Source organism: Aquarana catesbeiana, linkage group LG04 (assembly GCF_042186555.1).
Source record: "Aquarana catesbeiana isolate 2022-GZ linkage group LG04, ASM4218655v1, whole genome shotgun sequence".
Lineage (NCBI taxonomy): Eukaryota > Metazoa > Chordata > Amphibia > Anura > Ranidae > Aquarana > Aquarana catesbeiana.
In genome coordinates, this window is record NC_133327.1 from 511,807,058 (window position 1) to 511,830,312 (window position 23,255).

The 23,255-nt window shown below is 42.2% G+C and overlaps 1 protein-coding gene across 5 annotated transcripts in view; it reads right to left on the bottom strand.

The window, feature by feature from the left end:
• Nucleotides 1-23,255, bottom strand: part of BIRC6 (baculoviral IAP repeat containing 6) — a 709,573-nt gene that overhangs the window by 386,970 nt on the left and 299,348 nt on the right. For all 5 annotated transcript variants that reach the window (XM_073627731.1, XM_073627734.1, XM_073627732.1 and 2 more), the window contains exons 35-41: nt 21,087-21,302; nt 15,007-15,190; nt 14,624-14,782; nt 13,588-13,721; nt 9,799-9,952; nt 9,307-9,423; nt 6,703-6,857 (exon numbers count right to left, since the gene is read on the bottom strand). In XM_073627731.1, coding sequence (XP_073483832.1) covers nt 6,703-6,857; nt 9,307-9,423; nt 9,799-9,952; nt 13,588-13,721; nt 14,624-14,782; nt 15,007-15,190; nt 21,087-21,302 — 1,119 coding nt within the window. The remainder of the gene's footprint in view (nt 1-6,702; nt 6,858-9,306; nt 9,424-9,798; nt 9,953-13,587; nt 13,722-14,623; nt 14,783-15,006; nt 15,191-21,086; nt 21,303-23,255) is intronic.

Below are 23,255 nucleotides of genomic sequence, written 5' to 3' on the forward strand. Positions count from 1 at the left end.
CTCCCCTCACAATCCAGAAAACCAAAATGTACTGCTGAGTAATCTTGTCCCCGGGAACCCCTCAAACACACCAGCCGCCACTGTAATGAACACCAAATGCGTGTAGTAAATTTCCTAGAACACCTTTGGGTAGAGAACTGGAAGGCAGATTATCTCAGCCGCCAGCCGATCCGCCAGGGGGGAATGGTCCAGATGTTATACTCTGGCTTCCGGTTCTCTACTCCCGGGATATGGACCGCCGATAGAATTTGCACATGTCCCTCTGCCCAGGCTAGTATGTGGTTCACCTCCTTCAGAGCTGAACGACTCTTGGTATCGCCCTCCAGTGGCATTGTTGGACTGAACCCTGATAGGGCAGTCCTGAAGCTCCACCATCCAGGACCGACCAGACGTACTGCCCCCAACTCCAGGATGTTGATGGGCAGGTTGCGTTCTGTCCTTGACCATCTTCCCCTTAGCTGTGAGCCCCTCTAGGGTGGCCCCCCAGCCCGAGAGACTGGCATCTGTGGTCAGTACTCTCCAAGATACTGGGAGGAAGGATCTTCCCTTTCGCAGGTTCTGATCCTGCAACCACCAGCTTAGGCTTAAGCGCGCCAGAGGAGATAAGATCATGGGGTAATCCAGGGCTTGCCCTCTCCTGTTCTAAGCCAACAAGATGTCCTGTTTTATAGGCCTGGAATGGAACTGGGCATAGGGCACTGTCTCGAAGGAGGATACCATCCTTCCTAGAAAACTCATACAGAGCCGAATGGAGTGTTGTCTGGTGCCCCTTATCTGATGCACCCGATCCTTCAGGGCACAGATCCTTGCGGGTTGCAAAAAAACCCTTGCCTGGACTGTATCTAGGATCAGACCTAAATACGTGGAATCTGAGCTGGTCTCTAGGCTGACTTTTTGATATTTATGACCCAGCCCCAAGCTTTCCAAATACCGCACTGTGCAGGCTATGCTCTGTTCTAGAGCCTGTAGTGAGTGATCTCTGAGGTGGTCTTCCAGATACGAGTGCCAAGAACACCTGGGCTGTTAAAAGACCCAGTTCTGGTGCTAGTACCTCTGAACACCCGGGGAGCTGTGGCAAGCCCGAAGGGCAGAGCCACAAACTGAAAATTACATTCCTTTACTGCAAATCGCTGGAACCTCTGAGGAGGTTGAAAGATCGGTACGTGTAAATATACGTGTCCTTAATATCGATGGAGCTTAGAAAGTATCCCATCTGAAGCGAGGCTACTACTGAGCAGACTCCATCCGAAAGGACTGGATTATTAGATACTGGTTCATGGATTTTAGATCCAAAAAGGGGCTTGTGTCCCAGTTTGGTCTTTGAACCATAAACAGGTTAGAATAAAACCGTGCCCCTTTCGGATACAGGAACCTGTAAAATCACTCCTTGATGCAATAAATGATCTAGTTAGTGCCTGAAACAATAAGTTTCTCTTTAGAGGATCAGAGGGAACACTGGGTCTTAGAAAGCTCTGAGGGGGAAACCCCCCGTAATTCCAGCTTGTAACCGTGGGATACTGTTGAGGTGACTCACTTGCCCTGAACCAATGTTCTCCAAATCTCCGCAAAGTGCAGCAGCCTTCCCCCCATCCGATAGAGTGGGGGCATCCCTCAAAAAGGAGGGCTTGGTGCTGGGTTTATTAGAGTTTTGGACCCAGGGTTTCTTCTGGCCCTGGGGCTTGCCCCTGGCTCTAGCGCCCTGTTGGCGGCGTAACTACCTTGGCGCTGAGACACCTTGAGGAAATGGTCCCTGGGGTTTTAAATGAGGGGAGACCTAGTCTCTCTTCACAGGTGGTAGAGAACTCTTCCCTCCGGAAAATGGATATTTTTTTCCAAATCACCAAACAAACGTTCCCCATGAAACCGCAACCCTGCCAAGAACTTCTTACAAGGAAGCTCGACTGACCAGTTCTTAAGCCACAAAAGTCTGCCCATGAGTACAGACAGGAAAGCCAAACGAGAAACCTGCTGTATTGAATCCTTTAGGCTCGGTTCACACTGGGGCGACTTGGGATCCGACTTGTACGCCCTCAAGTCGCCCCAAGTCGCTTTGCATTTAGATTACAATTGTAGTGAATTGAACCGTCTTAACTGACACTACTGAAGTCGCTCCGACTTCAAAAAAGGTTCCTGTACTACTTCTATCCGACTTGTAGGCGACTTGTACCCATTCAACTCAATGTAAGTCGCCTGCAAGTCGGATCTCTCAAGCAACTTTGCAGAGAAAACCCCTCCCTCCCCCCTCCCTCCCAGAGAGGTGATTGGCCACAGGCGAAGTCGCCTGTCATGGAGGCGACTTCAAGTCGCCTCGTAATTTGCCGAAGTCGCGCTGAAGTCGCGCTAAAGTCGCGCTGAAGCCGCGTTGAAGTCGCGGTACAAAGTCGCGCTAAAGTCGTGTTGCCCATGTGTGAACCGACCCTTAAGGTATCAAAAGCAAAACACAGCGCTCAAGGTAAATCTGCTTTGCTTTCAGCAGGGTCATCCTCTTGGTTAGGCCTGTCAGGCCGCCAGACCTGATACTTTAAGGATTGGCAGACTCCAATTGCTGTGACAGCTGGCTGAATAGCTGAACTGGCCAAAGAAAAGGAAGCCTTTGCTAATGACTCCAGTTTCTTGTCAAAAGGGTCAATCAAGCCCTGTGCGTTATCCAACGGACAAGTTCTTGTTTAAGGAAGAGACTGCCGTATCTGCGGCTAGCATGCTCAACTTCCTAAAGAACTTTTCCAACAAGGGAAAACCTCTTAGGAGGAACGAAAATCCTGTCAGGATGCTCCCAATCAGCATACACCGCCTGTTCCAACAGTGGGTGCAAGGGGAAAGCCAGTGTGGCCTGGGGAGGCCTCAGGGACCCCAAAGAGGACCAGGGGGGCTTAGAAACCTCTGCAGGAGGCAACTTAAAGGCAGAACGAACCATCTCGGTAAGAGTCTGGATCAAATGCCTCTGCGACAGAGGCAGACACCAACTGGACATCTTCTGGCCCAGATTGCTTAGGAGCAGACTCATCTGTCAGGCCCTCCACAGAATGCTTAGCATTTAGCACTTCCCCATTCTCAACCCATTCCTGCTCCAAACTAGGAGGCTCAGGGGAGGGGGATCTGTCGCGCTTCTTGCCACCCCGAGGGATGGAGGCAATCATGCCAGCAATACTGTGCTGTAACCAGGCTAGGGCTGAGGACAGTAAATCCTTGGTGATCAAGGGTGAAACAGCGGTGTTGAATGTAGGCAAAATACCAGACAGGCGCACCAGCTCAGTTTGCTGGGAAGCCTCTGGTCTCTCAGGGGATACAACATTAGGGATCTGACTAGGCTCCTCAGGAGCTGACAACACAGGTGTGCCTTTCCCTGAAGCGTTAACCCCACTCTTTTTTTTTTTTTTTAAGACATTACAAGCCACAAAAAGGGAGTACCTTGGTTTAGTATTTACATACCCAAGAAGGGAGTCCCCTTAATGGGGCTCACTAAGCCCCTATGCAACAATCCTGCTAAGCAACTTAGCCTGCCAAGCAACACCTGGTGACTCACATGACCTGGGTAAGGAGAAATTACCTACTGAAAATGCCTGGTTGAGAGCCTGCTTTGTGTTTCCCAGCTGTCTTCTGGAAGCAATGCATGCTTGGCATACACAGCTTAAATAAGCTGGCTGTGCTCCGGGACGTTCCGCACGTGTGCGTTCCCGGCAAACGGGCGCAGCTGTATTCACATATGACAAGAATCTTCATGCGCCCAGGTTAGGCTACGGCACATGAGTGGCTCTGAGTGCGCACAACGCCTGTGGCGAAGGCGCGTGCGCCATGGCCGCAAAACTGCAAACTGCTGAGCATTTTGGCGAACACACGTGCGCCATGGCAAACCAAGATGCGCAATGGCGCACCATCATTGAAGGTAATAAACAGCCAGACAAGAAAAAAAAAATGGTACTCTTTGCCAAACCCTACAGCTACCCCAACCCCCGGCGCCTGTGGCCACCGCACACAGGTGTCCAGCCTCTAGCTAGCTTCACTGATTGTTACAATCACTGGGGGGCACCCCACAATAAGTAAATTCACTTACCCGTCCAGGCACAGGGCAGCCTTAGAAACTAAGAGCCCAATCTTCACCCACCACGGCGAGTTCCTGTCACTTGAGGACCTTCAAGGACTGGGTACCCTTTTCATGTTTTAGGGTCCACTCTAAAAAAAAATCTGGCCTGAAAATGGGCATAGGGAACTGAACCAAAGATGCCGACCAACCTCCCAACACTTTCATGCAGGTCCGAATCAAGGAACTTTCCAATGACCTCAGGGATTCCCCAAGACTGGAAACGAGGAATTGTTCCTGCAGAAGCAGTACCTTTACCACAGACATAATGGGTACCAAGCCTAAGCACAGAACTGAGGTGGACTTCTGAAGGTTTAGCACCCAAAGATTTGTAGGAGCTCTAATGTCTGCTGGCTTTTTCATGTCCACAACTGAGCGGATTGCTCCCTGAGGAACTCTGGAATGGGTAAGATAACCCCTTGGGAGGACAGCCTTTCCTGGGTTGCAAAGTAAAAACGCTTTTTGTGTTAAACCAAAAAGCATGCAAAAAAGCATGGGTGGGCATCAAATCTCTAAGTAGTAGCCTCTGGACATCATGCTTCAGACCCACTCATGTCTGACTTACTAGGTCCAGGCAGACACAAAGACCAACAGATGTCAGCAGAGATAGCTGAACAGTGTCTCCATCCAGGAGACAATCTGGATTGCTTCCTTCAAGGCTGCATGACTTCTGGTGCCCCTGTGGTGCTTGATGTAGGCCACAGCTGTGGCATTGTCTGATTGCGCAGATTGGGGAAGTCCTGGAGCTCAGAACAATTGGCCCTGCACCTTCGGACACCCAAAGTCATGGCTGGGCTGGAGATCCCCCAGGTGCGTGAACAGGTGCATGGCTAGGTTGAGAGAAGGAGCATGCTAGTTCTAGGTCAACAAGATGATGTGTTGAGGAGCTCTCAAATGAAATTGGGGGAATTACACAGCCTGAAAGGAAGCTATGATGAGACTTCAAACACTCATGGGGATTTTCACAGAAGGGTATTCTTTTGACCTGAACCTCCAAGCATTAGCTCAGGGAAAGTATTTTTTCTGCCTTAACATGTGTCTAGGATCATACCCAAGTACTCAAGGTAAATAGAAGGCTGGAGAGCACATTTTTGGAAGTTGATCACCAGACAGTAAGTCTCAAGCATCTGAACTGTCCTGTGGACACTTGCAGACAGATGGAAGGGAGAGGAGTGCTTAAGCAGAAGGCCGAATAAACCTGTGGCTTGGATGTCCCGAGTTCTTGGAAGGGCAAGAAGAGGTGCAAGTGCCTTTGTGAATACTCTGGGAGCAGAGGCTACGCCAAATGGTTGTGCAACAAACTGGACGGTATTGTCTCCTACTACGAAGTACTGATGAGGTGGATAAATGAAAACATGCAGACAGGCATCTCGGATGTGTATGGATGCAAAGTATTCCCGTCGTCTCAGGTGCAATAATTGACCTTGCTGATTCCATGTGAAATTTGGGAAGTTGAATAGAATCTTTGGTTCTGGGTATTCTGCAAATCAGACTGTCATTGGGCAGATAGAATAATTTTAAATAAAAAGGCTTGAAATCTCCAGTTAAACCCATACATTTGCCAGGTCTGTGCCCCCTGTGACAGCCACTCAGAGCCTGAGCCGGCCACCCCCGCCACAGCCCTCCAATGAGAGAGGAGGGAGCAGAGCAGAGAGCTGTGACTGACAGTCTGCAGCTCTCTGCTCAAGGAGCTGTCAAAACCAAGCGATCGGCAGTTTTACAATGCCTCATGGGACATGTAGTTCCGCAACAGCTGGACGGCTATAGTTTGGTGATCCCTGCTATAAGTGGTTGAATTTTAGCACCAAGTATGAAACTTTTGCTCCGTAAAAGTGAATACATTCCAAACAATCCCGGTTTTCTACAGTAATGCTCAGAGATACAGGGCGATCCTCTTACCTGTACAGGCTTCGGTAGGCATACCTCCCAGGAGGGAGTCTTCAGGGTCTGGATTCCACAGGAATTGACCACAAGCCCTGACCTGTATAACACCCTGCATCTGACTTCATGCATTGCACAAAGTGCCAGGGTGAGTGTTCACACAGTATCCGGTGCCCAAAGCAACATTACGGAGCACACCACGGCATAAAGTCCGAGTATGGTTCCCAAGGTTTTACAGTAGATGCGCTGTTTCTATTGTTATTAGAAGGCAGTGAAGAGTTGATAGAATAATTAGAGGAGAAAACAAATTAGTTAAGTCAAGAGTAGTTTCTAAGGTAAGGGAGAGCAGGTCCACCATACTAGCAAAAAAACCGAGGACCCATGGATTGGGGTAGGGTTATAGGGATGGGTCATGTCCTCAGAAGCTTTCGCGTATTCAGTCACCTGACAGAACCGTACTTTAAGACAGGATCTGTGTATATTCAAGCCTGTGTACTGTGCTGTACAATTAAAAAAATAAAAATATGCTCAAATGAAACCAGATACCTCAAGGCAAAGCCAACTAATAGACAATCCTATGGTACTTGCTAATGCTAGCAAGATTAACAGACCATGAAAGTGGTTAGCTTTAGAAAGTAATTTCTATCATTAGAATTGTTAGTAGCTGTAATCATAGTGAGAGAAAGGATTTGCAGTAGATGCAACAAATCAATTCAAAATTTATGTAATGAAAGGTTCTCTACCTGAACATGATGCACTTGCAGCATAGAAAACAGCTTGTTGAAACAGGCACTCAGCATAGGAATGGAAGATGACTGAACAATAAGCTGGCTTGTCTGACTGGCTGCATTTAGCCCACGTAACAATGAGTCGTCTGTACCACTGGAAGGCTGGGATACTAAGAAAAAGAAAGAACACTATATTCAAACATCAGGTCCTACTATTAATAATCATTCAGCAAAATAATATCTCTAAAAACAGATAACGTGTGCACAGGGTTAGGCCGGCCATAAACTGATCAAAATTTGGCTGGTTCAGCAGGGACTGGCAGTATTTCGATTTCATTTATGGGCAGGCTGGCTGTACAGAAGTGATTCATCAATTGACTTCAGTACAACCAACCTGTCTGTTTTTTTGGTTTACGAAACCAAATTGTTGTCCGAATTTAACAGCACAGCGAGAGGGAACACTTCCGTTGAATGAAAGAAAATTGTATAATGAATGGCTTGCTTTAATCTGTAGACTTTCCAGAAGGTTAACTTAATTCAATCCACTTTAAGCAACTCAATTATGCATTGCAAGAAAACCGTATATTGCACTGCAGTTTATTTTGTGTAATTGGCCTATACAGTGCATCTGGAAAGTATTCACAGGGCTTTACTTTTCCTACATTTTGTTATGTTACAGACTTATTCCAAAATGGATGAAACTAATTTTCCTCAAAATTCTACAAATAATACCCCATAATGACATCATGAAAGAAGTTTATTTGAAATCTTCGCAAATTTAGTAAAATGACATGAAACTCAAAATCGAGCTCAGGTGCATCCTGTTTTCACTGATCATCCTTGAGATGTTTCTACGACTTGATTGGAGTCCACCTGTGGTAAATTCAGTTGAATGGACAGGATTTGTAAAAGGTACACGCCTGTTTAAAAAGGTCTCAAAGTTAACAGTGCACGTCAAAGCAGAAACCAAGCCATGAAGTCCAAGAAATACTCTGTAGACCTCCAAGACAGTATTGTATCGAGGCACAGATCTGGGGAAAGGTACAGAAAAATATCTACAGCAATGAGCGCAGTGGCTGCCATCATCCGTAAATAGAAGCAGTTTGGAGCCACCAGGACTCTTCCTAGCGCGGGACGGCCCGGCCACACCGAGCGATTGAGGGAGAAGAGCCTTAGTCAGGGAGGTGACCAAGAACCCCATGGTCACTCTGACAGAGCTCCAGCTTTTCTATGTGGAGAGAGGAGAACCTTCTATTAGAACAACCATCTCTGCAGCACTCCACCAATCAGGCCAGAAGGAAGCCACGCCTCAGTAAAAGGCAGGACAGCCCGTCTGGAGTTTGCCAAAAGGCACCTGAAGGACTCTCAGACCATGAGAAAAAAATTATCTGATGAACGAATGAACTGGCCTGAATAGCAAGCGTCATGTCTGGAGGAAACTAGGCACCACTCATCACCTGGCCAATACCATCCCTACAGTGAAGCATGGTGGTGGTAACAGCATCATGCTGTGGGGATGTTTTTCAGCAACAGGACCTGGGAGACTAGTCAAGAGTGAGGCAAAGATGAATGCAGCAATGTACAGAGACATCTTTGATGAAAAGCTGCTCCAAAATTCTCTGGACTGAGGCAAAGATTCATTTTCCAACAGGACAACGACCCTAAGCACACAGCCAAGATAACAAAGGAGTGGCTACTGGACAGCTCTGTGAATGTCCTGGAGTGCTCCAGCCAGAGCCCAGACTTAAACCCGATTGACAGTAATTGGTGAACCTCCCAAGAACAGTTAATCCCTCTCTTTCAAGATGATTTGGTGGTACCGTTTTTAAAACTTTCCTTGTTTATTGTATAATTATAATTTTTTTCTACTGCTGTCCACACTAACATTTATAGCCCTATGGACATTGTTGGGCTCTAAGTGCAATAAATTGCTTTTTATTGAATCCAAGGTGTATACAATTTATGATAGTAATACATATATGGAAATATTTTTTTTTACTTTTTCCCATAGAGCACTGCCTTAGTTTTTGTATATCCTTTTTTCCATTCTCCAGTGGTCGGCAGCTGCACTGGGTGTCCTTTTTTTTCAAATACACCCTCCTGTTTACTTTTAGGTTTGAGCGCTTCAGGAACTTGGTGCTTGAACAGATCTCTGGAGAGATCTGAAAATGGCTGTGCACAGATGCTCCCCATCCAACCTGATGGAGCTTGAGGTCCTGCAAAGAAGAATGGGAGAAACTGCCCAAAAATAGGTGTGCCAAGCTTGTAGAACCATACTCAGAAATACTTAAGGCTGTAATTGAAGCAAAAGTATTGAGCGAAGGCTGTGAATACTAAAACACATGGGATTTGTTTGTTTTTTTAATAGATTTGAAAAGATTTTAAACAAACATGATTCACGTTGTCATTATCAAATATGGTTTGTAGAAAATAATGAATTTAATCCATTTTGGAATAAGGCTGAAACATAACAAAATGTGGAAAAAGTGAAGTGCTGTACGTTGCAGCGAATAAGATAGGTCTGTTCATCAAAGATATCTAATAAAGTAAGCATATTCTGCTAGGATGCTATAACATTGGTATATATACAGTGCAAAGTTATAACAGTTATATGCATACATGTTGGAGATGAATTGGTCAGTGCTTGTAGAATGGAATCTGCTTCAAGTGTGGACATCATCTTCAACATTAATTCTGCTTGCTGCTCAAGGCCAACCTCCAAACGAGCATCTAGAGCTGTGAATAAAAATTGTTAAAGAGAATTATCATTTAAAAAAAAAAAAAAAAAAACAACATCCAGAAATAGAAATAAAAGTTGACAAATTAAAAAACACACACAAAAAAAAAGTAATATTAACAGGAGTCTATCAGAACGAAAAAAAACAAACGAAAAACTGTTCAATTAAAAAGTTACCAAGTGTCCACTTTTTTTTACTTATTCAGATTATATACCTAGATAGACATTCGATAATCACATAAAAATCATCTCTATAAAAAAAGTATACCCGGGATCACATTTTGGTATACACCTAAAACCAGCAGGAAATATTTACTTACTTTTGGACAACATTGACAAAGCAATGAAAACACAAATTAATAGAATAGGCTTACCTTGAGATACCGATACTGTCACTGTCTGTGTACCATTCTTTTCAATAGTGGCTGCTGGTTTAGCCACCGGAATTCCAACGCCTCCGATGTAAGGGTTGTAATTGTAAGTGCCATAGTCAGCGCCCCAATAATCATACCAAGTGCTACTGATTGGCTTTTGGTGAAAAAAGGAGAAATCTCAGATTGGATACAAACAAGACATCTCAAACCACAAATATCCACAAACACAACATTAGTCAAAGCCTGCCAGGTCAGTCATAACTCTATGATAAGTCAAAATATTGGTGTCATGGGGCAAGCTACACATTCAGTGTCTGGTTACAGCACATTGTGGTATTAGCCTGAAATACGTTGTTCAATTGGTACCAATATGCTACCAATGTTTACACTGTGCAGATCAGTGTTTACCAAACCTGCTCTCAGTCACAAAAACTGTCAATGTTTTTTTCAGGTAGCCTCACATATGCACAAATGGTGCAATCAGCATTCAAGGATACATATTAGTTGAGTGGATATTGATGAAGAAAATTGATTTAAAGATCGGAGAACAAGTTCCTTAAACATTGGTGTAGAAGTACACTTGTTTTATTGATTTAAAGATAAAGAGATACTGCTAGGCACACTAAGTTTAAAAGGAAATGAGACGTCTTTCTTCCCCCATCGGAGTATAGAGCCACAGGAAATTAACTGCTGAATCTACCTGGCATTAATGGATAGCATGACAGGAAAAGCCATCTTAGTTTCCTCAGGCAAGAGCTTGATTTTTAGATGGATGCTGTAGCTGCCTGTAGTACATCAACAAAATGGAGGGTTGACACCTTTGGAGCCTTAAGGGGAGGACAATGTGAAAGCAAAAGAATATCCTCATTGAAGAGGAATCCAGATACATCTTTAAGAAAAAATTAAAGAGGAGGTCCAGCCTGGGTGAAAAAAAATTTAAAGTCAGCAGCTACAAATACTGTAGCCGCTGTATTTTAATATTAGGACACTTACCTGTCCAGGGAGCCGCGTTGTCAGCACCCCAGCTGATCTTTGGATCAACTCGCGGGTGCTGCTGCCGCCATTCCTGGTAAGGGAACCAGGCAGTTAAGCCGCTGGTTCCCTACTGCACTAATTGGCCCGGCGGCAAGGAAGGAGGAGGGGGGCCAAACTTCCAGGCGATCGGGCCGCTGCCCATCTCTCAGAAGCGTCGAAGGGAACCTGTCAAAAATGGGTTCCCCACCCCCACCCCAAAAAAGGTGCCATATGTGACACCGGAGGGGGAAGGAAGCATATAAGTGGAAGTTCCACTTTTGGGTGTAACTCCGCTTTAAGTACTTAGTCTCAAGACTGCATTGTCACTGTGCAACACCAGTGGTGCCATTGTAATATTCATGGCAGGCTAAACAAATGCTTAATAAATGCCACAAAAACAGGGTATTGATGCACATGTGAACTCTAGGGGTTGTACTGTGTTATTGTTCAAACTTTATAGAAGCGTTGGACATATTGTGTGTGTATATATATATATATATATATATATATATATATATATATATATATATATATATATATATATATAGTCAGTTATGTCTATTGCTACTCTTATGGACATTTTATATGGATGATGTCCTTTTGTTTTTAGCAAAAATAAGGTATGAAGAGCACAGAACACTATATATGGCAGCACATCCAAATATTAAACTGCAACCAAAACAAAAACACGGATATGTGGAATTTACGGTGCCAACCATAACCCCAAAGAAGAAAGGAAGGACACAAATGTCTAAAAACACATAATTTTATTACAATATGTTGTTAGAAGGCTGTAAGACATAACATTTAACGTGCAAGCATATAAGCAGCCCAGACAATCATAAAAACAAATACCATAAAACTGGAAACATAGAGATATAACAATTAAAGGGCCGGTGGTACAGGAATGTGCGCAACGGTCTCAACTCATTTTGCAAATGGTTCATCAGGAGACCATATGGAGAGCCGAAAATACCATGTGTGAACAGCACTGCAACCAATGGGATAATATTCTGAGTAGCCCAGACAAAAATAAGAGAAATAGGAAAAGAACTCAAAATTGGTGGTGAAGTGGTGGACTGCCCTTTAAGTCATGTGTGAAGTTCAAAAAAGGTCCAAAAAGATCTGGATAAAAAGGCCAGAAAAACAGATGCACCTTACTGGGAGAGGCACCAGAAGCAGGCCCAACTACTATAAAAAAAAAGTCCAAGCAGTCAGCACCAATTGCATGGATTGTTGTTGGAAATGCTGCTTGGCTCTTAGACCAGCTCATATGCTTGCATGTAAAGGTTACATCTTACAACCTTTTAACACCACGTCGTAAAAAAAAAAAAAAAAAAAAAAAAAAAAAAAAAAAAAAGTATGTTTTAAACATTTGTGCCTTTCCTTTCTTCTTTGGTGTTATGGTTGGCACCATAAGACCTACATATCAGTTTAAGTTTTTGTTGCAGTTTATTTTCTTTGTAATTTTGTAAACCGATTAAAAAAAAAAAAAGATTTTCATAAAGCCCAAGCATAAAAGACAAAAACCTAAGCTAACCAAGGAAGACTGGACCTGAAATTTTCCCAAGTACCTTTAGTTAGGGCATTTACCTCCTATAGGCAGAACATTTACCTCCAACAGGCTGTATAAAGAATTATGAGATTTCAAAATGCGCACAAGACTGATGCATGGATTAACATGTTAGCAAGGGAACTAACAGATTTCAGCTCACTGGGGCCCATTTAACATTTAAATATATGTTTTGGCCAGGGGTAGCTTTTAAAGCCATACAATTGTTTACTGTGACTGTATGACAAATCAGTACAGATTGACTTAAAGTGAACATGTCACCACAGATACATAAGCTCGGTCAATGTGTTTTAACCACTTCAGCCCCGGAAGGATTTACCCCCTTCCTGACCAAGCCCTTTTTTGTGATACAGCACTGTGCCACTTTAAATGACAATTGCGTGGTCTCGCGATGTTGTACCCTAACAAAATTGACGTCCTTTTTCCCCCACAAAAAAAGCTTTCTTTTGGTGGTATTTGATCATCTCTGCGGTTTTTATTTTTTACTCTTTAAACAAAAAAAGAGTGAACATTGAGAAAAAATTTTTAAAAAAGCTATTTTTTTTTACTTTTTGCTATAATAAATATCCCCCCAAAAATATATTAAAAAACGAATTTCTTCCTCAGTTTAGGCCGATATATACTCTTCTACATATTTTTTTTTGGGGGGGGGGGGGATGCAATAAGCGTATATTGATTGGTTTGCGCAAAAGTTATCACGTCTACAAAATAGGGGATAGATTTATGGCATTTTTTAAAAAATTTTTATTAGTAATGGTGGCGATCCGTGATTTTTATTGTGACTGCGCCATTGCAGTGGATAGATCAGACAGGCGATCAAGGGGTTAACTGTGTTCCCTGAGCGTGTTCTAACTGTAGGGGGGATGGGCTCACTAGAACATGAAAGAGATCACTGCTCCCGATCACTGGGAGCAGTAGATCCATGTCATGCTGCTAGGCAGAACAGGGAAATGCCTTATTTACTAACAAATAAAGCCTTAAAAAAAGGATTACAGCCTAGCATCTTGCAGTTTGTAAAAAGTCAGCAACTGCAAAACCCACTGTTCAATTTAACAGGTTTCAGGTTTGTAAAACTAAAATGAATTGTATAAATGAACAGACCCAAACCATACATTTTTACTAGGCACCAAAATGACTATGGTCATGATAATGAAACCATGCAGAAATTTAAAAAAATCTTTCATAACAGTTACATGCCCTACCTTGAAGACTTTGGCAGCGAGGGGATCTTTCTCCAAATCAATATCTAAAGGATCAATATCAACTTCCATCAGGTCTTGCAGTAATTCAAGGTCAATTTCTTTATCTTTATCCAAAGATGATAGAGGAGGAGCACCTTTGGGTGATGAAAACAGCTTTAATACTGCCAAGCAGTTAATTTTGAAGACTGCCAACTAAAAATCTGGGCCATGAGGGTGTTTACTGGGCAATTTTAAGGCTGTACTTTCATACATTGAATTAAGTAACATGTAAAGTGTTAACAAAATACCAATCTCAAGGCTTCAAGTATAACTAAAGGTAAAACTTTTTCTTTAGTTATGGACAGAGTAGAGACAGATAAGAACACCTGTCTGCGCACCCGGTTAGGGAGATTCACCGCTCTATTTATCCTGTTTACAATTAGCATTGAAAATGAAAGAAAATCACTAGTCCCCAGAAAAGTAATAGAGGGGAAATCTTCTAATTGTGACACTATTTCTGGTGGACATAAGGGGCCCCAAAGGATTCCTTTAATTTGCAGGGATGTCCTAACTTCCCATTTTGGCTAAGGGACAAGAAATGAAGATAAATCTCCACTCTCAAAAATATAAACCAGCAGGGGTTTTAACCCTACCTTACTCAGAAAAAAAAAAGGAAGTTTTGCTTATTCAATGGTTCCACTTTATTATTGGTAAGCCATAACTATTATTGGACAATTTACACTGCAATGGCAGGACTGCAACAACTTCCAGTTTTAAGAAGTGTATAATTCTATCTGTGCTTACAGGAAATTGCATAAAACACATACATCATGCAATAGAGTGGCAGAATTATTAATGTTAGCCATATTTGTCAGACAATCTTGCTGTAAAATAATATCTAATAAAAAAAAAATAGTAATAAGAATATTAAAAATGATAAACAACCTACCTAAATATCAATACAACTTAACGTGTTCAAAATAAAGCTATTATCTATATATAATGCAGAGATACTACACACATTTTATAAACATTATCCTGTTTATAAGCTGTCTACCTGTGATGTCGGGTGTTAAAGGCTCATCTACGGTTTCCACCAATGGTATGACAGAGGACTGTTGTAAGGAATCATCGGAGTCTCCAGCTGAGGCACCAGCGTCCTCTCCCATGGCACCTTCGTCAAGAGCTTCAGCTGCTATAGGGGCCAACAGCTCTCCTGCCAAATAAAATGACAGCAATAGAATTTGATATTTTAATTAAAACTAAGCATTTTTAAACAACTGATCACACAGGGGTCATTTGTAAATGCCACTCTAAGACAAATACTTTTGACCATTTAAAAAAACAAATGTATTTATATGTATAAATTTACCTCTTCAACTATGCAGTAGTAATGCAAAAGGGAAAGGAGAAATCAGCTAAAAAACATGACTACTGTACCTGCCAAAATATCCTGGAGCATGCAGGTCAGAGAGTATTGTGCCCAGGCACCACCCCAAGAGATGTCTCCTCTGTTGAAGTCTGTACCAACCAGCAATAACAAAAGCCTTTCCAACTGCTGCTCATTCACTACTTCACACAAATGTATGGTGGGACGGGTAGCATTGGCTATCCTAGCAAGTACCTGTAAAGAAAAGTGCACATGAGATGACATATTTGGAAAAAAAATATATAAAAAGTTCAGTAATTATATACTAAGGCTAAACACTCTGAGCAGACTGAAGATAAAATTTAAGCAGTCTAATCTAACAGGTTGAGACCCAAAAGACTGAACAGAACTGAAATGTTAAGAGGTTTAAAAAAAAAAAAAAAAAAAAATCCGGCTCACATTTCTTTTTATGAGGAGATAAAGAAAACCTTAGACAGAGGGGTGGCTGTAGACCTGGTATACCTGGATTTTGCAAAAGCGTTTGACTAAGGTAAAGTGTACAGACTTGTAAAGATCAATTTGTAAATGAATAGAAAACTGGCTAAAAGACAGAATTCACAGAATAGTGGTTAATGATTCTTACTCTGAATGGTCTAAGGATATCAGTGGTGTACCCCAAGGTTCAGTGCTGGGGCTCTTTATATTTAATATCTTTATAAATGATATAGGGTCTAGGATTAAAAGTAACATTTCTGTCTTTGCAGATGACATTAAGCTATGCAGTGGAATAACATCCTTGCATGTCTCCAATTTACAAGCAGACCTTAACGCACTAATTGGTCAACTAAGTGGCAAATGAGGTTTAATGTTGATAAATGTAAAGTTATGCACTTGGGGACTAAGAATATGCATGCAAACATACTAGGGGGAGTACAACTAGGGGAATCAATAGTGGAGAAGGATCTGGGGGTTTTGGTAGATCATAAGCTCAATAAAAGCATGCAATGCCAAGCTGCGGTTTCCAAAGCAAGCAAAGTCCTTTCTTGTATTGAGAGGTATGGACTCCAGAGAGAGAGAGATCATTTTTCCCCTGTGCAAATCATTAGTAAGACCTCATCTGGAATATGCAGTTCAGTTTTGGGCACCAGTTCTCAAAAAGGATATTGGGGAAGTGCAGAGAAGTGCAAACAAACTAATAAGAGGCAAGGGGGAGCTCAGCTATGAGGAAAGATTGGAGGACCTGAATCTATTCCCTCTTGAGAAGAGGAGATAGGATCAACATGTACAAATACATAAGAGGTCCATATAGTGAAATTGGTGTTGAGTTATTCACTTTAAGGTCATCACAGAGGACAAGGGGGGGACTCTATGTCTAGAGGAAAAAAGATTTCATCTCCAAATATGGAAAGGTTTCTTCACAGTAAGAGCTGTGAAAATGTGGAATAGACTCCCTCCAGAGGTGGTTCTGGCAGGCTCATCAGATTGCTTTAAAAAAGGTCTGGATTCTTTCTTAAACATACAAAATGTAACTGGGTACTAACATTTATTAGGTAAAGTTGATCCAGGGAAAATCTGATTGCCTCATGGGATCAGGAAGGAATTTTTCCCCCTGCTGTAGCAAATTGGAGCATGCGTTGCTGGGGTTTTTCGCCTTCCTCTGGATCAACTGTGGGTGAAGGATTGTATATTTGGGATTGTATTTTTTTTTTTTTTGGTTGAACTATATGGACTTTCTCAACCTATGTTACTGTTCTCCAAATCCACCCTTGCTTGGCAGGAGTATTCCTGCTCAGAACTCATAATTGATAGCACTACAAATATAAAATTAATATCTTATACATTTTGCATCCGATTTATAAAATGTTGGTTGTGTTGACCCAGTGTTGTCTCACTGTGTTCTCTCTGCTTAACACTGCAGAGAATTCTCCGATTGGAGGGAGGCCTGTCCTGCGACTTGGCTCTGACACTTTTTCACACATTTATAAATTTAAATTTTGCTCTGCTTGCTTTAGAGCAGGGGTCTCAAACAGGCGGCCCTCCAACTGTTGCAGAACTACAAATCCATTATGCCTCTGCCTATGGGAGTCATGCTTGTAAAAGTCAGCCTTGCAATGCCTTATGGGAATTGTAGTTCAGCAACAGATGGGAGGGCCAACAGTTTGAGACCCCTGCTTTAGAGTCCTAAAGCAAGCAGAGCACAATTTGTAGGTGTACAGCTGCAGTAAGGCCATAATATTGCTTTATAAATGGGGCTCAATATAGATCTGTATGCTTACAATGTCCTCACATAAAATGATTTCATTGCTCCCCATTAAGAACTGGAGATATTTTCCCAGTGACGAATACAATATTCCTAAGATATAGTCCTTTTGCAGTTAATGTACTGCTAATCTTTGTCTCCATATGCAAAGCTTAAAGGCTAGGTTAACCTTTATGAACATGTTACAGCCATATTTAGGGTGTAACATTACTGTGCACCTCTAACCGCATGCCTTGATTGAGAGGATAAGCCGAGCACTAAAAAATGCACTACACCAAACTGCATGGTACTGCAGTACCATGAAATTTGGCGTCTACAAAAAAAGACCTGTTTGTAGAAAGGCTAGAATACAAGTTGCAGAGTAATCTCTGACACTGAAGTGCTTGCGTTCAAACCAAGCAAAAGTTATTTCCCAATGCAATAATAGATCTTCCTGGAAAAAAGCTTTTCTTGCTTTTAGCAAGGTAGAAATCACACACTCAGAAATCTCTCTATCCTTTAATACCTTGGTTAAAAGGTATGTTAAAGCCAGAGAGAGACAGCACAAAATACAGGGCTTTGATATAGCAGATATGGCCTCTTGGAAAGAAGTCAGGGGATTGTCTGTAGAAGTCAGTGTGTGCATATCAGGGGCTGCTGTAGGTCTGTATCTAGACGTTAGGATGTTCACACCTGGAATCCCCAATTTTTGGCATATCAGACTGAAGCTATCTGGGATGAAAGGCCAATTTCCCTTGACCCAGGCCATGGCAGCTGAGATCTGCTTTCCAGTTGTCTTCACCCGGGATGTGGACCACAGTGAGCTTCTATCCATAGGATTTTCTGAATTGCTATCTTCAAGGCAGCCAGACTCCTGGAGCCCCCTTGATGGCTGATGTAGGTCACAGCTGTGGCATTGAATGACAGCACACTTATGGGGGTGTCCAAAGTCCTGGAGCAGCTGATTTGTTTTGTGGCCATCTCCTAATAGCTGCAATAGGGGACTCCTTCAGAAGGTCATATAGTCTGATTTGGAGGCCGTAAGTTCTGAGGAGTGCTCAGTGGATATGCTAAGACCTCTGAACACTCTGGGATCAGAGGATAGGCCATAGGGCAGTGTGAAAAACTGGAAGTGTTTGTCTGCCACTGCAAAGAGCAGAAAGCACTGATGAGGTGGGTAAATAGCAATGTGTGAATAGGTATCCTGGATGTCCACAGATGCCATGTATCCCCTTGTCTGAGGCAGTTATCTTGCAGATTACATGCAAAATTTTGGATTTTCAAAGAATTAGTGGCGGGATTTTAAGTCCAGAATAGGACAAATACTCCCACTGGGCTTTGGTACCATGACCAGGTTTGAATGGAATCCTTTGAACCTGTCTTGTGGCAGTAATGACACAACTCCTTTGAAAGTCCATTAGGTGTGAGGGAACCCCTTCATTGTGAAGAGGCCTTTGGGGAAGGCATGTTGTGGCCTGTTTAGAGCAGACAAGTGCTCTGTATTTAGAGGCTTTATGGACCTCTAAAGGAGAGGGGTTTTGTGACCTTCTACAGTGGAGACAATATCCTCCCACCTATGATCTTTTTGATAAATTGGTTAAGGGCTTCACCAAACAGAATTCTTCCATGAAAAGACATCGGTTTGAGGCACCTCTTGCAGGCAGCTTAAACTGTACAATCTTTTAGGCATAAAGTTCTGTGCATGTGAATGGAGATTAGCCATTCTGGGAATTGCAGCAATTGCTGCGTGATTGTCTTAGGCCAGTAAGTTGCAGTTTGACATATTGAAATAGTGAGCTGGTTGCAGAGATGGACCTGCAAGGCTTAAAGAGTCTTCAGAAAAGTCTCAAACTTTCTATCTCCAGCTCATTTGAAAGAAGGAACATCTTCAATAGGTACAGTGATTTTTTTTATTTAGGGCAGAGGCAGCAGGATTAGCTACAGGAAAAATCCACTTTTAAAGCTCTTTTTCCACTGGATAGTATTCAAAGATTTTAGGGGGAAAAAAAAAATCGAGACAATGAACTTTTCAAGGTTATCAAGCATGTTGTGTGAAGCTCCTTCTTCCATAATTTGGGGAAGAAAAATCTTCAGCAGATTCCTCCAAAATTGCCTCAAGATTCTCATCATTCCCTTCTGTGTTTGTGTGTTCTAGGACCGGCATATAGGGATTTAACTCAGATAGAGAAATGGGAGTAGGAATAGAGGTGTGGTGTTTTGGGGAACTGGATGAAGATGGCTGTATAAAGGCCATAATCTTTCAATGGCAATGTGACACACTACTGTGCAAAAGTTTTAGGCAGGTGTGAAAAAATGCTGCATTTAAAAAATGCTTTCAGAAATAGAAGTGTCAATAGTTTATTTTTATCAGTTAACAAAATGTAAAGTAAACGAACCAAAGAGAAATCCAAATCAAAACAATATTTGGTGTGACCACCCTTAGATTCCAAAACAGCATTCATTCACTCAACAGGTAGGTTGTTCTAAACATCCTGAACTAACCGCATAATGCCATAATTTAAGGTAAAAATACTGAATTCAAAAAATGGCAATTGTCCATGATATACAGTCCTTTAGCAAACTAAAATGACATCCATTTAAGGTTTAGGCTTTTTTTTATACATTTTTATATAACCTGCTGTTTTGTAAACTGTTAAGATAGGAGACTTTAAATAGTTATTCTAAAGCCACAAGCTCTAATTGCTTGATACCTTGCATAGTACATTTTATTATGCCACACTTTTACAAGCTTTCACATTTAGGGAAAGTGTTTTAAAATCATTAACAGAAATCACATGTAAGCACTACACCACCAAAAAAAGCAGACTGTCAAATAATTTAAAGAGCTCAATATGTAAGGCTGTGTTACTGAACTATCATCAACTCTTAAAGCAGAATTTCAGTCAAACTAACTATACCCAAACCTGTTCCAACCCCCCCCATCCTAAGCCTACTCAAACTACCCTGTAAAAGGAAAGAGGTCTAATACTTAGCTATTCTGATGGTGCCCTGGTCTGGTCACACGATCTCTGCAGCAGCCAGCTTCAGTGAAGGAGAGAGATGGCCGACAAATGCTGCAGAGCCTGGGTGATGACTTCCACAATAAGCTTAGTATGGGTCATCCGTTGTGAACGGTCCCTTCTCTACACGGAAGATGGCGCTGTGACCCAATCATGTCTCCAGACTAGAACACCCTTAGAATAGGTTAGTATAGACATCTTTCCTGTACATTGTTTTTAGAATAGATTTAGAATGAGGGTGTAATTCTACTTTAAGCCAAAGATGACATTTAAATCAAAGGCCTTAATGCAACAAACACTGTGGCCTGTAAAGTGTGAATGAGCCATGTATTTATGCAGCTAGGGGAGCAGGCATGAGGCCCATTTTACTCTATGGGGAAGAAGCAGCTGTACAAACAGCTGCACATCTTACCTTGACAGGTGTGCAAGGGCGGGTGTGTAGCCCCCAATGCACTGCCTGCATTTGAAGCTGCACACCCACCCCTGAACACCTGTCAAATTAGGATGTACGGCTGTGTCTGCATTACTGCTTCCCTATAGAGTAAAACAGACTTTTTATGCAGCTCCATCTGCATATATACATGCGTTTTTTGGAATAAGGCCTTTGTTTTAAATGTAATTTTTCACTTAAGAGTTGGTTGTTCATTATATACAGCCTTATATATTGAGATCTTTATTAGACAGTACCCTCTCATTTGTGGTGTAGTGCTTACATGTGGCTGCTGTTGATGCACGCAGCACCATCTGCATAAATACAGGACTCATTCATGCTGTACAGGCCTCAGCACTCTTGTAAAGGATATCGGGAAAATAAAACACGAAAAAAGCAGTCATCAGAAAAAGAATGTCACATGAAAGCAAGAAACCTTTAAATATAAAACAGTGCTGGTACCTTGCAGACAAACAGAAGTAAGTCAGCATGGCAAGTGAAGTCCATTGAGAGGAGGAAGAGAGCAAGCTTCTGTACAACAGAAATACATCGCTCATGTGCCAAAGTGAAAGGAAGCGGTTCAATTTCTGGGCTCTCTTTTGTTGCTGATACTTCAGTGTCTTGAGCAGATCGGGGCCATTCCGCATTTCGACGCAATCGTATCAAATCTTTAAAGTGCTGTATGAGGAAAAAACGGAAAGTTGCTGAATATTATAACATGCTCAACATATTAGAATACCAAAAAAAGAGAAAATCATACAACCCTACCACAACTAAAATTAAAGATACCAGTTGAAGCCTATACTATTCCACAAAAAATAAAAAAATTAAATCTACACACTCCAACCAGCCTAGCAAACTTCCTGGGGTAGGAGGTAGAATAAAAGATAAATGGATCTCTGAAGCGAGGACATGCCCAGCTAAAGTTACAAATATCTGTAGAGCTTGGCTACAGCTGGCCAATATTGAAGCTGTATAACCATAGATGCACGTTTAACTGCAACTATTATTCAACATTGCAATGATTTTATGCTGCACTAGGCAGAAAAAAAATAGTTCTAATGTTGCTTCTTATGAGTGTAAAGTCATTCTATCAGCTAGAATAAATCATTTATTCTAGCCACTAGAATAAATGTGAGTTTTCATAAGCTCCTTTCCAAAAATCAGCTTTAGGGCATTTTTGCATGCCAGTGAACGCTGAGCTCAAATACACGCCTGCATGTGCATGGCCACATTAAAACAACATGCAGTTGCATTCATGAGCTTTAAAAAAAAAAAAAAAAAAAAAAAAACTGAATAAACACCAGATGCCCCTAATAGACAGTCAGAACTTATTAGGTAGAGCAATGATATTTTGATTATGCTAAAACAGACCTTAGATTGGTCTGCATACCTGACAAATGTCTGCGCTCTAGAGAAACACACAAGGTGAGTGGGTAGGTAGAGCTACACAGCAGTAAGAAGAGATGGTAAGAGCTGGGTGTAAGCATGAGACAGTAGAAGATGCCTTTTTTCAACAGAAATGCACACAAGTCAAATTTAGCCCTCACGATTACAGCAGCATGATCTATTCTAAGATTACAGTAGGGTATGGTGGAGACTGGTCACCCTGGTAAATATACAGCAAGAACTAGTGTCTGGTCCCAGGGTTGGTGCACTTTGAAGGCAGGCTGCTAAAGAGAATTACTCTTAAAAAAATATAAAATAAGCAGGAAATGTTGAATGCAAGGACATGGCTTTAAAGACTTCCATTCTAGCATATGTACTGTATATACTACATACATATATTTACATCCAGGATGGGAAGCGATCATACCAGGATCAACAGCCAGTCAAAAACACACTCAAGAAGGCATACAGGAAGATCATAGTTTGATCAGCTGCCTTGGAGGGCAGAGAGGCATCAGGGGTCTAATAGACCACTGATAGCTCCATAAAGAGTACCTGTCACTGCCCAGGGGTACCACAAGAAGTTTTGTTCATCCTTTGTGATAGTAACAGTTGAATGCAAAAAGAAAAAGTTTAAGTACAAAAAAATAAAACAAAAACACCACATTACCCTGTGCTTACGTGCAAATGCAAAGGAGCATGCACACATTTGCGGTATCGTCGCAAACGTTAAAGAGAAATAATTTTAACACCAAAACCACACATCTAACTCTAAACGGATAACCTGCAAAGACTTTTAAAGTGTTGCCTATAGACACTTTGTCGTTTTGCAGACATGCGCATTTTTAAATCTCGATATGTTTAGTATTTACACAACACATTCTTATATTTTACCAAAACATTGGGTACTGTGTTTGTACAATAGAAATAAAACTTTTCCACATAAGGGAGTCTAACCATTCACGGCCTGCCAACTGTCAAATGACGGCTGGGCGGTGCGGCTCTCGTTCTGGGTGGTCGTCATATGACGGCCTCCCAGAATGACCGCTCTCACTCGCCCCCGGGAGCGCGCAGCACGGCCGCGCCGTGTTGCTAGGACATGGCGTGACAGCCGATCTGTTTAAAGAGCCGTGGCTCTTTAACCATGTGATCAGCTGTGTCCAATCACAGCCGGTCACATGTAAATACGGAGATGCCGTAATCGGCGCTCCGCGCCTCACACTGACAGAGTGAGAGGAGAGC